Source organism: Rhea pennata, chromosome 6 (assembly GCF_028389875.1).
Source record: "Rhea pennata isolate bPtePen1 chromosome 6, bPtePen1.pri, whole genome shotgun sequence".
NCBI classification, from domain to species: domain Eukaryota; kingdom Metazoa; phylum Chordata; class Aves; order Rheiformes; family Rheidae; genus Rhea; species Rhea pennata.
In genome coordinates, this window is record NC_084668.1 from 40,135,891 (window position 1) to 40,148,404 (window position 12,514).

At 54.2% G+C, this 12,514-nt stretch overlaps 1 protein-coding gene across 1 annotated transcript; it reads left to right on the forward strand.

Annotated features, from left to right (window-relative positions):
* Window positions 1-952: 952 nt before the first annotated feature.
* Window positions 953-10,625, forward strand: ASB18 (ankyrin repeat and SOCS box containing 18). The gene is made up of 5 exons (XM_062578390.1): window positions 953-1,265; window positions 1,647-1,914; window positions 8,827-9,325; window positions 9,787-9,900; window positions 10,238-10,625. The coding sequence occupies exons 1-5, from the start codon at window positions 1,046-1,048 to the stop codon at window positions 10,421-10,423; spliced, it is 1,287 nt and encodes a 428-aa protein (XP_062434374.1). The 5' UTR covers window positions 953-1,045; the 3' UTR covers window positions 10,424-10,625.
* Window positions 10,626-12,514: the final 1,889 nt, after the last annotated feature.

Consider the following 12,514-nt stretch of genomic DNA (forward strand, 5'->3'; position numbering starts at 1 on the left):
CTCTTTTTCTTGTCGGGGTTCATCCTGCTCCCCTGTTTCTACTTCCCATTCCCCCCCAGCCCCCTGAAGCCTCAGCATCATTCCAGCACTTGGGACAAGCCTGCAAAACCATGGCTCAGCGCAGCCGGTTTTTCCTAGTGCAGCCAGGAAAATGAGAGCGAGTCCGATTCAAAGTTTTCATGTGCATTTGAGGGAAACGAAACAGAATTTATTATTATTATTATTATTATTAATAAATTTTTTTTTTTGCATCCTGGGGTGCAAGGAGCACCCGATTGCCTCCATGAAAAGATAATTTCTGTGGCAGAGCCCCCTCGCATAACCGCCCTTTTTCCCACCCCCCTCTTCTCCTCCTCGCACTCACAGCTCCCCTCTCCCCCCACCCCGGCACAGCACCCGGTGCCGCTAAAGGGCGACATTTTGGTGCTGTTTAAAAGTCACGCGATAGCTGGGGAGCTTTTGCCGCCAAATGGTTTTGCCCGTTGCGCTCTTGCACGCAAGGGGGACGCGGTCTGCCGGCGCAGGGAAGTCGGCACGGGCAGCTTAAGCCGTTATTAATAGACGCGCTCAATCCGAGGAAGGGAAACGCTTAACGTTTTGTTAAACGCAGTGTATTCTGCAAACCCGGGCAGGCAGGAGGAAGGCCAAGGCCGGCCCGCCGCACCGATGGGATGGACGAGAGCCAGGCTTCGGCTAGCGGGGCGAGCGCAGGAAAAGCCCCCGCCGCCTCCTCCTGCGGGACGCCTGTGCCGGCTTTTTGGCCATCCTTTCTCCCAGGGTGTTTCCTGCTATGGCAGGTTTTAACTGGGATTTTCCTCCCCCCCAACCCTTTTTTGTTTCCAAACACGCGTGCCTCATGCTGCCGCTGGGAAGCGAAGTGGCACTTGCAGCAAAGAGGGGCCGAGAGGCGCCGGCGCCACCTGACCCTGCTGCAGCTATAAATACGACAGCTCCGGGGCCCCGGCCGGGATATAATTAGCCCATGATAACGGGATGAGGGAAAGGCTGATCTAGGAAAAGCCCGTCTGCCCTCCGCGGCCGCAGCATGGCCGAGCTCCCAGGAGCTGTGACGGAAAAGCCGCACGTTTGCCCCAAACTGGGGCCTGGACCCGCCAGCAGCTACTACGCCGCGTTGGTCACGGGGGATCTCCGAAGCCTCCAGCTGTTCACCGACAGGTACCACGAGGATGTCAACCGGGTGTTCGAGGTTGGCCAAAAGGAGCTGCGGTGGCAGGTGAAGAGCCTGGCGTCCTACGGGCTCTCGGGTACGTTTCGCTTTCGACAGCCGGCCACTGACCTTGGGGACATCCCTCCGCTGCCTCCTCCTCCTTGGCAGCTGCTAAGGCACCGCAGCGGGGCCAAAAAAAAAAAAAGGCATAAAAAAAACAGTGCACGAGGGTGGTTTATCATTTTTCCAGCTTGGGATGGGACGCAGCAAGGGTGCAGACGTGCTTGCAGCCCCAGTTCCTTGCTTGGAAAAAGATCAGATCGCTGCTTGGTGGCCGGGGGGGGGGGGGAGATGCTGTGGAGGTGCCGCTCTGTGGTGGCTCCCCATCCCAGGTGCTCCTCAGTAGAGGGGAAAAAATAAAAATAAAATTAAAATATTAAAAAAAAGGAAGAAACGCAAGCGGCTCTCCTCCCCGCAGGCCTGTGGTCGCTGGAGTACGAGCGGGAGCTGAGCACGCCGCTGTGCATCGCCGCCGGCCGGGGCCACGCCGGCTGCGTGCACCACCTCCTGCGCCGGCAGGCCGCCCCCGACCTGGCGCCGGGGGGCTGGGGCGCCCTGCACGAGGCCTGCCGCGGGGGCCATGCCGCCTGTGTCGCCCTGCTGCTCGAGCACCACGCCGACCCCCAGCTCCGCAGCCACGACGGCCGGGCCCCGCTGCACCTCTGCGCCACCCCCGGCACCCTGGGGTAAGGAGCCGGAGCCCGGCACTGCTCCGTGCCCTGCCTTCGGTTTCACCCCTGGCTCCACTCTTCCTCTGGGGCAGGGGGGATTTCCCTCCCCTCCCACCCCCTGGGGAGCTATAATTTGGAGGGATGCTCCTCATTCCTCTCCCACCACCCTGGCTTGCGCGCAGGATACAGTGGTCCAGCCCCACCACATAGTGGTGGCTCCTTTTCATCCAACCTCCCATGTAGTGGTGGCCTCTCTCTTGGTCCAGGCCCCAACAAAGTGCTTTGGTCCATCTTGGTCCGGCCCCATCACATAGTGGTGGCCCCTCCTTGTCCAGTCCCACCACATAGTACCTTGACCAAGTGCATCAGCTCCTCTTCCACCTCTAGACAGACATGAGTGCTGCATTTAAAAATATGTGTGCTTGCCATCACCACAAGGACTTTCTGTCTAGCTTCAGCCCAGTAGGATTTTAAGTGACTGAATCATTAGGGCCCAGAGAAGCAGGATCTTAAAAAGCGCTTGGCCCCTTGATATCCTGATGAAACCGCTCAGGGCTGCGGTGATTTTCACCACCTGCCATCTCTGGTAAAAAGACATCTGGGCTTCAAACCTTGCCGCTTGGGGTGGGCAGTGAGCTTAAAAAGACAAGTCAGTGCCGAATGCAAGGCTCCCGGTGCAGGGCCAGCGCGCCGGGGGCAAAGCAAGCACCCCACAAAAGAGAGGTGGCCGCGGAGAAGAAGCTTTTTCCAGGCATAAGTATCTCAAGCCCCTTGCATAAATAAGAGACAAAAGACACAGGCGCAACCTGTGCCCACATCAAGCGCAGCCTCAGTGCAAATAATGTCATGCCAGTGAGGCAAAGCGTTTGCCACGCTGGAAGGGGGCACAGGAAAAGCGTAACCGCCCTTCGTGTCCACTCTGTGAAGGCATTTTGGGCCTCGCTAGCTCGCTCTGCCTTTGTGGAGGGAAGGCACGGGAGAGGGCAAAAAAAAGCCCAACCACTGGCTGGCATCCGGGAAAGGGTCCCTTGGCCCACGGAGATCCTGGTGAGGCATTTTTCCAGGTGCTTCCAGGCACTTTCCAGCTTGCAGGAAAAAAAAATAAATAAATGACCTGTTGTCACCCATTTACACGTTATTTGCACGGCAATGATGGAACGGATGGCAGGTGAGCCAGCAAACGGCAAGGCAGGGACCAGACGGATGCAACGTGGGAACAGCTGAGTTATAAGCCCTTGAATATTGGGACTTTATAATGGAAATGCTGAGAGACCCTTAACTACGCTACCCGGCGCTACGGGGGCTTCTACAATAAGTAAGCCAACTCCCTTGAAAGATCAAAAAATTAATAGACATTTCAGACAGGTTTTGAGGTTTCGACCACTGCTTTTCAATTGCAAAGACTTTGCTAAAGTTAGAGACTGAGGAGGTCAAGCTTTAGGTAACACAAACATTTCCTCTTTGATTAGGGGGAAGACTACTTTACCTTGCTTTCTCTCTTTTTTTTTTTTTTTTTTAAGTAGTAGATTTTAGGTCATCCTTAATTTTTTACTGACAATAAAGAGCAGGTCATTGACCTACATAGAGAGCTATTTTATTTTTCTCCCTCTTGATAACAATGGCCAGAACACCTATGTGCCGGGTTCTTCTGTATTCCCATATACTCGGCAATTCACCATGGGGGCAGGACTTAAAAACCTTTGAGCCTCTCAGTGACTGGGATAAAAAAAAATTATCTGGGCTTCCTTCCAGCCATTTGAGCTTCAGAATCCATGAGATTTCAACAAAAAGGATATCGGAGCTTTAATCTAGGAGCTTTTTGAAGAGATTTAAAAAAAAAAGTTCCAGTAAAGTTCAGTCTTACCTTCTTCACTTTAGGAGCTGTTCATGCCAACATCGTCCTATTTAGTAGAGTTCCTCTCCTTGACCTCTTTTTTACAGCAGAGATAATTAACATGGTGGGGTAAGATGAGTCTCTAAATTCACTGCACTCTCTCCCGGGCGCTCTCTCTTTTCCCTCTAAAGCTGGGTTGATTAAAGGAGAAGGGCTTTATTGGAGCCCTCCACCCCAAAATAAAAACAGCAGCAGGCGAGAGGAAGATTCCCAACTTCCTCGGTGGCACCGGGGCCAAGGAACAGCAGTGTGGGAGAGCTGTGGGTGCCCAGCAGGAGGACAAACCCGGCCTGGCAGCCCCCTCCCACGAACGCGATGGCCAACGCCACCGCAGGCACTGGCCGAGCCTTTAATTTCCCAGCCTGGCTTTAAACACAGGGAAAAAGCTCTGAGGACTGTGGGACTCCCGTGCAACCTCCCAGCAGGCTGGAGAGCCTACCTGCCGAGAAGTCTCCCAGGGTTTTCCTCCTCCAGCCCTTCACCTGAGGCTGAAGTGTTGTCAAGTCAAGGGATAAGAAAATCAGCAACTCTTGGCTATTTGCAACTTTGGCTCAGTGACATACATCCCCAGCACACGTCACCTACCAAGCAGGATGGTTGTAAGAGCACCCAAAGACCCTGGCACTGCCCAGGGCACTTCCCATTTAAGCATCCAGTACTTGCAGCCACATCGCTTCACGCAGGCAGCTCCTTAAATTAAGCATCTCCGTGTCCCTCAAGCCAGAAGTACCTGCAAGAGGTACCAGTGCTGCCACCCCCCTCTCTGAAAACCCCATTAGCTACTGACCGTTTCTCTGCCTTCTTGCACTCATGCCACCCATCCCTCTCCAAAATTACATTTCTCAAGAACCTTAGACCCCAAGAGCTTCAAAGGAGATTTTCCTTACTGGTCTGAGCCTTTGTGGTCAATTTTGAGCTCCATCTCCACCATGGGGGCTGAAAACAGAGTTGTCTTCTGGCTCTGAGCCTCCAGCTCTGAAGGACAGGAGATAAACTGTGAGACTGGCCAAGGCAGGAGGAGATTCACTGACCAAGGGGCTCTGTTCCAAAAGCAGTGGGGCAAACACGAGGAGCCCAGGCAACTTGGGGAGACCCCACTGCAAAACACGGAGGGGCTCTTAGAGGAGGATAGCTCAAGAACGCAGATTTGGGTGGAATTAGCAGAAAACAGAAGTGGAGATGGTCTCCCTCTCTCACAGAGGCTGCAAAGAGCAAGAAAACCCAAATTCCCCCGACAAAGGAAGGATTTGGACCCTGGAGAGACACCTTGTTCTGCACTGGAGGAGATGTGACACAACAAACCAGGGTGAAGCAAGCACAACCCACCGCTTCCTGGTGGCTCTACACCTCATGGTGGACCTTAGCACCCCCAGAAGCAAAGTAAACTTGTGTCAAAAAGAAAGCACCCGGATTCTTCCATCTGAAAAAGAGTACTTTGTGCTGACCTGGGTGAGGCTGTTCCTGGGCTTCCAAGATTTCTAAAGGGGAGAGACGTATGGAAAAGAAAAAGGAAAAAAAAAAGAGGAAAAAGAAAGAATAAAACATAGAAATGCTCTCAAAGATGACATATCCTTAAGTGAAAGCTGGCATACATGCAGGAGGTAATACAGGAAAACCTATGCCATTCCCAGGAAACTTTAAATCCTTCAGAATAGGACCTAGAATCCCCTTGTGAAAGGGTTTTTTCCAAGCCGGATCAAGGCTGCAACAAATTGCAGGCAGTGAGACGTTCCCTCCTACCCTCTCGCCATGAAAAACAAGCAAAAAGGGGAAGGGAAAACCTCACTTCAGCCACAGGGAGCGGGCAAAAAGCACAAATAGAAGGTTTTCGTTTAAAAAAAAAAAGGGGGGGGGCTGAGCAGGTTCTGGGAACGGGCTTTTCCTAAAGCTTCTACTTCCCGCCTGCCCCAACCTCCTGCTCCTCCTGGTGGCTATTCCTTGCATCCCTGTTCAACCTAGGGAAGGGTCTCGTTCCCAGAGGGGAATTGCGCTTTATCTACAGCCCCACACTGACTTCCCCCCTTTGCTGAGAGTGAATATTCCGAGGGAAAATTCGGGATAAAATAACTTGGAACTGCCGAGAAGTCTCCCAGGGTTTTCCTCCTCCAGCCCTTCACCTGAGGCTGAAGTGTTGTCAAGTCAAGGGATAAGAAAATCAGCAACTCTTGGCTATTTGCAACTTTGGCTCAGTGACATACGTCCCCAGCACACGTCACCTACCAAGCAGGATGGTTGTAAGAGCACCCAAAGACCCTGGCACTGCCCAGGGCACTTCCCATTTAAGCATCCAGTACTTGCAGCCACATCGCTTCACGCAGGCAGCTCCTTAAATTAAGCATCTCACACCAACTTAGATGAAGCCACTGAAGCTCCTTAGCAAAAAAAAGGGGGGGGGCGGCTGCTGGTCAACAAAACAGCACCGTGGGAGGGTGCAACTCCCCCCTCATGTTCCTGAAGGAATATTTGGAATTTTTAGCAGGATGCCGCAGGCCGACGGCTTTGCCCACTTCCTTTACCTGCGAGGCAAGGACGTGCGGATATTCCCTCCGCCCTGCCTAGGCAGGCGCGAGTCTTCTGCCCTGCGTGAGTTCTCCACGCAAAGCGCTTCGCAAAAACTACGCCAAAATGCAATGCGCCCCCTCTTTTTTTTTTTTTTTTTTTTTCCTTCTTCTTTCTGCTGCCTAGGCTGCTGCAGGTTTTGCACCCAAGTTGGAGAATAGGAGGGTTTTTTCCATTTTTCCCCTGCAGAAGTCAACATTCATTACCTGGCTTCCCCAGAATACATTACTTTTGGATGACAGAGATGAACTGGATGGTAGCATGAAGCCAGAGAGGTCCATTATAAAGGGCAGTTTTAGAGCAGTCACAAAAACTACTGTGCACGTTGAACAGTCTCCAAAAGACAACACCAAGACAAACATCCATCATGACCACCCCGATTTCATCACTTGCGTTGCTGACCATGCGCTTGTTAAAGCCTAGGTTTGGAGGACAACTCTCTTAGGTGACTGGTCTCAATTTTCAAGTAACGAGGAGCGGGCTAGCTCTGAGAAAACATTGAAAAATAAGATCCACGGGTGCTCTGAAGCCTCATAACCAAAAATACAACTTCAAAAGCTGGTCTGGGCTTCTCTTAATGTCTTGTGATCTTCAAGACGGTGAAGCAATTTCTTGGCGCAGCCCCAGGTGATAACGCTGGGGACTTTGGGGCTGACGGCACGGTTACCGATCTGCTCGTCCATTAGCGCAGCCCCCAGCAGAGCGCGTTCATGGCAGCACGGTACCGCAGCTCCCGCGCTTTGCCCTCGATCCACCTACAGTGGGGTCCAGCTAGTCTGGCAGTGCCCTGGAGGAAGACTGTTCTTCCTCCTAAGAAAAAAAACTCACCCACGCATTTCTACAGGTTTAAACCATGCACAAAAATATCTTTTCTAGTGCAAGCAGAAATTGCAATGCTGTCCAGGCTGGGCTCCCTCAGGGATTGCGCCTGGGACAGGATTTGGCCCTGGGGTGATAAAGCTCTGATGGCCCATGGGCGTTCCCCTGCCAGGATCGAGGAACCCAACAGCACCTCAAAAGCCGGGGAACACACTTCTGGTGCTGCCCGAAGCAGGAATTTGGGGCGTTTAACAGGAAAAGGGGAACGCACTTTTCATAACAGGCACACCCTCGTGGAGCTCTCCTGCTGCCTGGAGGAGCCACGGAGGATTTCCCCTCCGTGTCAACTCAGCCCTAGGGTAGACCATGCCAGATTAAAGTCAAGACAGTAGTTTGGGATGCTTTCAGCTAAGACTTGCCATTTCACTTGCTGAGACTGGATGAAATACATAGAGACATAACTGGCTTCGCATGTGCCCACCTGCCGGCAGCCCCCACAAAACAGCTCCCTTGGGCCCTAGGTGCAGACATCAGCCAAAGGTTTGGGTCACATAGATGGTCTATGCGACATTCCAAGGCCGTGGCTGTGCCAGGAGACAAAACTACGAAGGGGACAGTTGTCTCACACGTCTCCGCAACAGCCTAATGCATGCCGCACACTTTGCCAGCCAGGACAGACCAATCCTGGGGCCTCCACGGCCAACCATGCTGGCTGGTTGCTGCTGTGACGGAGGCTGTTCCCACGTGCTGAGAGGGCGATGTAGGTGGTGCTGCTCAGGGGGAGCAGGATGGGGCCAGGCCACCCAGAAACAGTCCCAATGCAAGCCTCAGTACCTGCTGTGGCCCCCGGGGTGCTGCAGGCAGGCAGGCAGGGTGTTCAGCCCAGGGCTTTTGGCTTCCTCACCAGCACAGCAGACAGATTGTGCCCTCTGTAGCTGGTATCTCTTGGGGGTGCTGTGCTACCCCCAGGTGCAGGCTCCAGCCCAGGGTATCACACAAAGATCTTTCACAAGGTGGTCACAGTCCATCTCCCAGTGCTTTCCTACCACCCCACAGAGACAGCTGTCCTAGGAACTCTTCTGCTCTGCAGCCAAACCCAACTAGGTTTGGTGGTGATCTGCAGCCAGCCCAGCTGGCCCAGGCTCCCAGGACTGCCCAACCAGCCGGCATGGCTGCAACACACTCGTTTCGTCCCCTCCAGGATGGCATCTGCCGGGCAGGGGGTCTGGAGCCTTCTGCATTTCAGCCTGCTCTGCAATGCACATCTTCTTTTCCAGATCTCACCCTCAGCTCTTGAGTTTCATCTCGCTTGCCTCATCTCTTCGAGAGAATATGTCTTTTCCCCTTAGGCGAAGGCAAAGCCACGGGGATTTTTGGCTGCTCCCCTCTCCACATCACAGAAGACGTCTCCTAGGATGAAGGAGGTCAAACACTTGCTCCTTGTTCTGATGGTCTCCACCTCCCCAGCTTTGGCGCAGCCTCCCAGCCCTCTGCCCTAGCCCCACCAGCTCCGCACGGGAAGGCAGCGGCGGCAACAGCAGCCAAAATCTCTCCCCCCCCAGGGAGGACCCAGTGAGACGAACGTTCACCCAGTCCCTCCGGTGGTGGTCGCCGTGGCGGGCTGCGAGCCCCACCGGCACCCCGTCCCTTTGCAGGTGCGCCGAGCTCCTGGTGAACCACGGAGCCACAGTTGACCTGCCCGCCGAAGACACGGGCGACACGGCACTGCACGTCGCCGCCCGGCACTGCCTCTACGAGCACGCCCAGCTCTACCTGGCGCGTGGCGCTGGCGTGGACCAGAGGAACGGGCGGGAGGAGACGCCGCTCAGCGTGCTCTGCGGCCAGGCGCCCCGGGACCCGGACGGCTGCCTGCAGCTCTGCCGGCTCCTGGTGCGGCACGGCGCCGACGTCGAGGCCCGCGACGACGCTCGCCGCGGCCCGCTGCACAAGGCCTGCAGCCAGGCCAACTACCGCCTAGTCCACTTCCTCCTGCGGCACGGTGCCGACGTCAACGCCTTCGACTATGACGGCCTCTCGCCACTGGGCTGTGTGCTGCGGGCGGCCGCCTGCAAGCGTGAGCTGCAGCCTCACCTCTGCGTGCAGGCACTGCTCAACCACGGCTCCCAAAAAATCTGGCCAGGGGCCTTTGTGAAGGTATGGGCTCCTCCAGGGCCGGGCTCAGGGGCTTGGACTTCTCCTCAGAGTGTCCTTAGGGACGTGGAGGGGACAAACAGCCCCAACAGGGCCACCCCTGTTTGGGAGGAGGATGGGGGAAGACATCAGTGAATGTTCAGGAGACCAGTGGCAGGATTAGACCTTCAGGACTGGCCAGAGCCGTGCTCGGGGGTCTCCTGGTGGGTTATTTCCCCCCAAAATTGGGCTCCTGCATGTCCTGCTGTCCTGTCGCACCTAGGTCCCTTGGGTCCTTCTGCAGACTCCAGGGCCTTGCAAGAGCATCACCATCCAGGCAGAAAGCCAAACCTTCCTCGGGGACGGATGAGCCCCAGCTGCTGCACGCAGAGCCTCTGCTCCTCCACAAAGTGTTTCCCGAGGGGTTTTCCCACCCTCTCCTGCCCTGTCGCCTCCAGATCTTTTTTTTTCTCCCACTCCTCTAGGTGCTCCAGTCCTGCGCGACCGTGCCAGAGATCATCGAAATCCTCTTCAATTCCTACTCGCAGATCCCCGTAGCAGAGAATTGGGCCGAGGCGGTGCCAGAGGAGGTGTTTCAGGTGGGACGGCGGCCGGGCGCTTCTGTGGCACTGCTCAGCGCTCGCTAGGAGCGAGTTTTATTCCGGACTAGGGATGAGCTGCTCCCTGCGGTCGCGTTTCCCAGTCTTTGGCGTTAGCAGGGTCTCTCCTGCTTTTGGGCTTTCCACGGGGATGTCGCCATTGGTGCGCGGAGAGCTGTGCTCACTGAAATGCTGCCTGCAGCGAGGCTCGGCGTCTCCCCGCACGCAGTCGCAGGGGAGAATCAGTCATGCCCCTCCGGTTTGCTCGACTTCACGAGGAAATAAATAAATAAAAACAGGAATTACGCTGCTCTTCCCCCCCCCCCCCCTTTTGCAGCAACACCTGCCGTTCTACGAGTCCCTTTTCCAGCTGTCGGGCACGGCGCGGCATCTGCAACATTTGTGTCGCTTCGCCATCCGGAAGAAGTTCGGCGGTGAATGCCATCGCCTCATCCCCTTGCTGCCGGTGCCCAAGCCCCTGCGCGATTACCTGCTGCTGGAGCCCGTGGGAGCCGTGCTTTGAGGGGCCGGCACAGCAGCGTGCCAATGCACTGCGGTAGCGCCCGTTTCCACCATGAATCGTTGTTTTTCCAGGATTTATAGCATAACTAAAGCGTGTTTTGAGCTGTAACTTTGTATGGATTTTTTTTTCTAGTTGTGCCTTTAATAGATTATAAGGAGTAATAAAATTATTGTGTAATAAAATTGCTTGTGCAAGCACCTTACGGATGTAGCTAATATTCATTCTAAAGGGTCTTTATAAAGCAGCAGGGCTCCTCCAGGGTTCGAGGGCAGGCACGCATATCAAATCACTAGCATCAGCCTGTGCATTGCGTCGCTTGGGACAGGTTTCTACCCTGAACGGCGCAAGCAGAGTTTGGCCCAGACCGGAGCTGCAGCCAGTGCTGCTGGCCTCCTCAGATTCGTTTCCTCAAACCTCCTCCTCCCCAGCACCCCCAAATTAATTTTTGTGGGAGCAAAGCAGCCATGCACACGTACCCTTCGGAAAGGCGGTCATCCTGATGCTAGCAGCAAAAGCTCTGCAACCCCACTCACCAAATTGCTCTGCTAGTTAATTGTAATAACTATTTAACAAAAATAAATTAAATTATTATTTTTTTTAATCAGCCTTATCATGTTTGACTGTACTTAGCACCAGCATGCAACCACCCAAAAAGCTCCCTGCTAGCCATCCCCCTCCAAGCTAATTAATGGTTTATATAGCCCATGTGTGCAGGGCATGGGCTGAATCCCCATCCCCCACAGCTGATACCTGTGCAGAAACACAGAGGGAAAGGAAATCCAGCTGCTTCTTGTGCCAGGGCCTCACTTGCCCTTGCCCGAGTTGTATACAGATGTGCAAGGGCACCAGCAGCTTCATCCCACATCCCTTCCAGCACCTGCCCAGCTCCAGCATCCCCAAGCCCAGTCCAGCATGGGAACGCCCCATGGCAACCCCCACCCCCACCACCCAAAGGCCTAGCACCTCGTGACCTTGGTGGCTTGTGGTGGCTTGGGTTGTTGTTGTTTGGGTTTTTTTGATTTTTTTTTTTTTTTTTTTTTTTTTTGGCATTATGGTTTTTTTCGGGAGTTTGGCGTTCAGAGCAGGGGGAAGGGGCTTCGGGAAAACACATCCTGGCTGGGTCCCCGTATGTTTGAAGAGGCAAAAGCAAATGGAAAGTTTGGTGCCTCTGGCGAGTCTTTTGCGTGAGCCATGGGCGTGGATAAAGGCATCTTTTGCAACGGTATTAGGCAAGCTGGCACAGACACAGAGTCCCACCGGGGGGTCAAATCCTTCACGGAAAAAATAAAAAAAATAAAATAATAATTAAAAAAATCTTGCCTTTGGCCCACCATCCTGCCTTTTAAAAAATGCACATCACGTTATAAAAGAGGGGGAAAACCTGTCGCAGGTTGGGGAAACCAACCTGCGCCCTCGCCGCGGGAGCGCGCGTGGGGGCCGCCGCCGCGGACACGCGTGGGCGGCGGCGGCGGCTGCGCGACGCCGCACGGCCCGCAGGGGGAGCCCCGGGCACGGCGGCCGCGCGCGGGCGGAGGAGGGTTTGGGGGTGGGAGGGGAGAGGAAGAGCCTCCCGCGGGGTGCGGAACCCGAAAAGAGGAGGGGGAAAGAAATAAAATAAAAAAAAAAAAAAGAGAGAGAGAGAGAGAGAGAAATAGTTTTTGGGGAGTTTTAGGCTTTTGAGGTTTTTTTTTTGTTTTTTTTTTTCCTGTTTTTCTGAGCAAGGGGCGAACGCCGCGAAGTTAGCAAGTTCGGGCGGGCAGGTGGGGAAAAGGCGCTTCTGCCGCCGGCGCCTTGTTTTGATGCCGGTGTTAGGGGAAAAGATTTTTTTTCTTTCTTTCTTTCTTTTTTCTTTCTTTTTTCTCTCTCCCCCCCCCCCCCAGCTAAAGACAGGAGGTCACATTAACTTATAATACGGAGGCACATAAAAATGCGATTAGGGCTGCTAAACAGAACACAGTAGGCTGCTAGTTAAGACAATGAGATTTCCAGGAAGTGATGCATAAATTCTTCAAAAATGACACATTTTTCACGTTTCATTCCAATTAAATTACTGAGGCAGCTAACACAGCGCTGAGCACACGATACATTTGG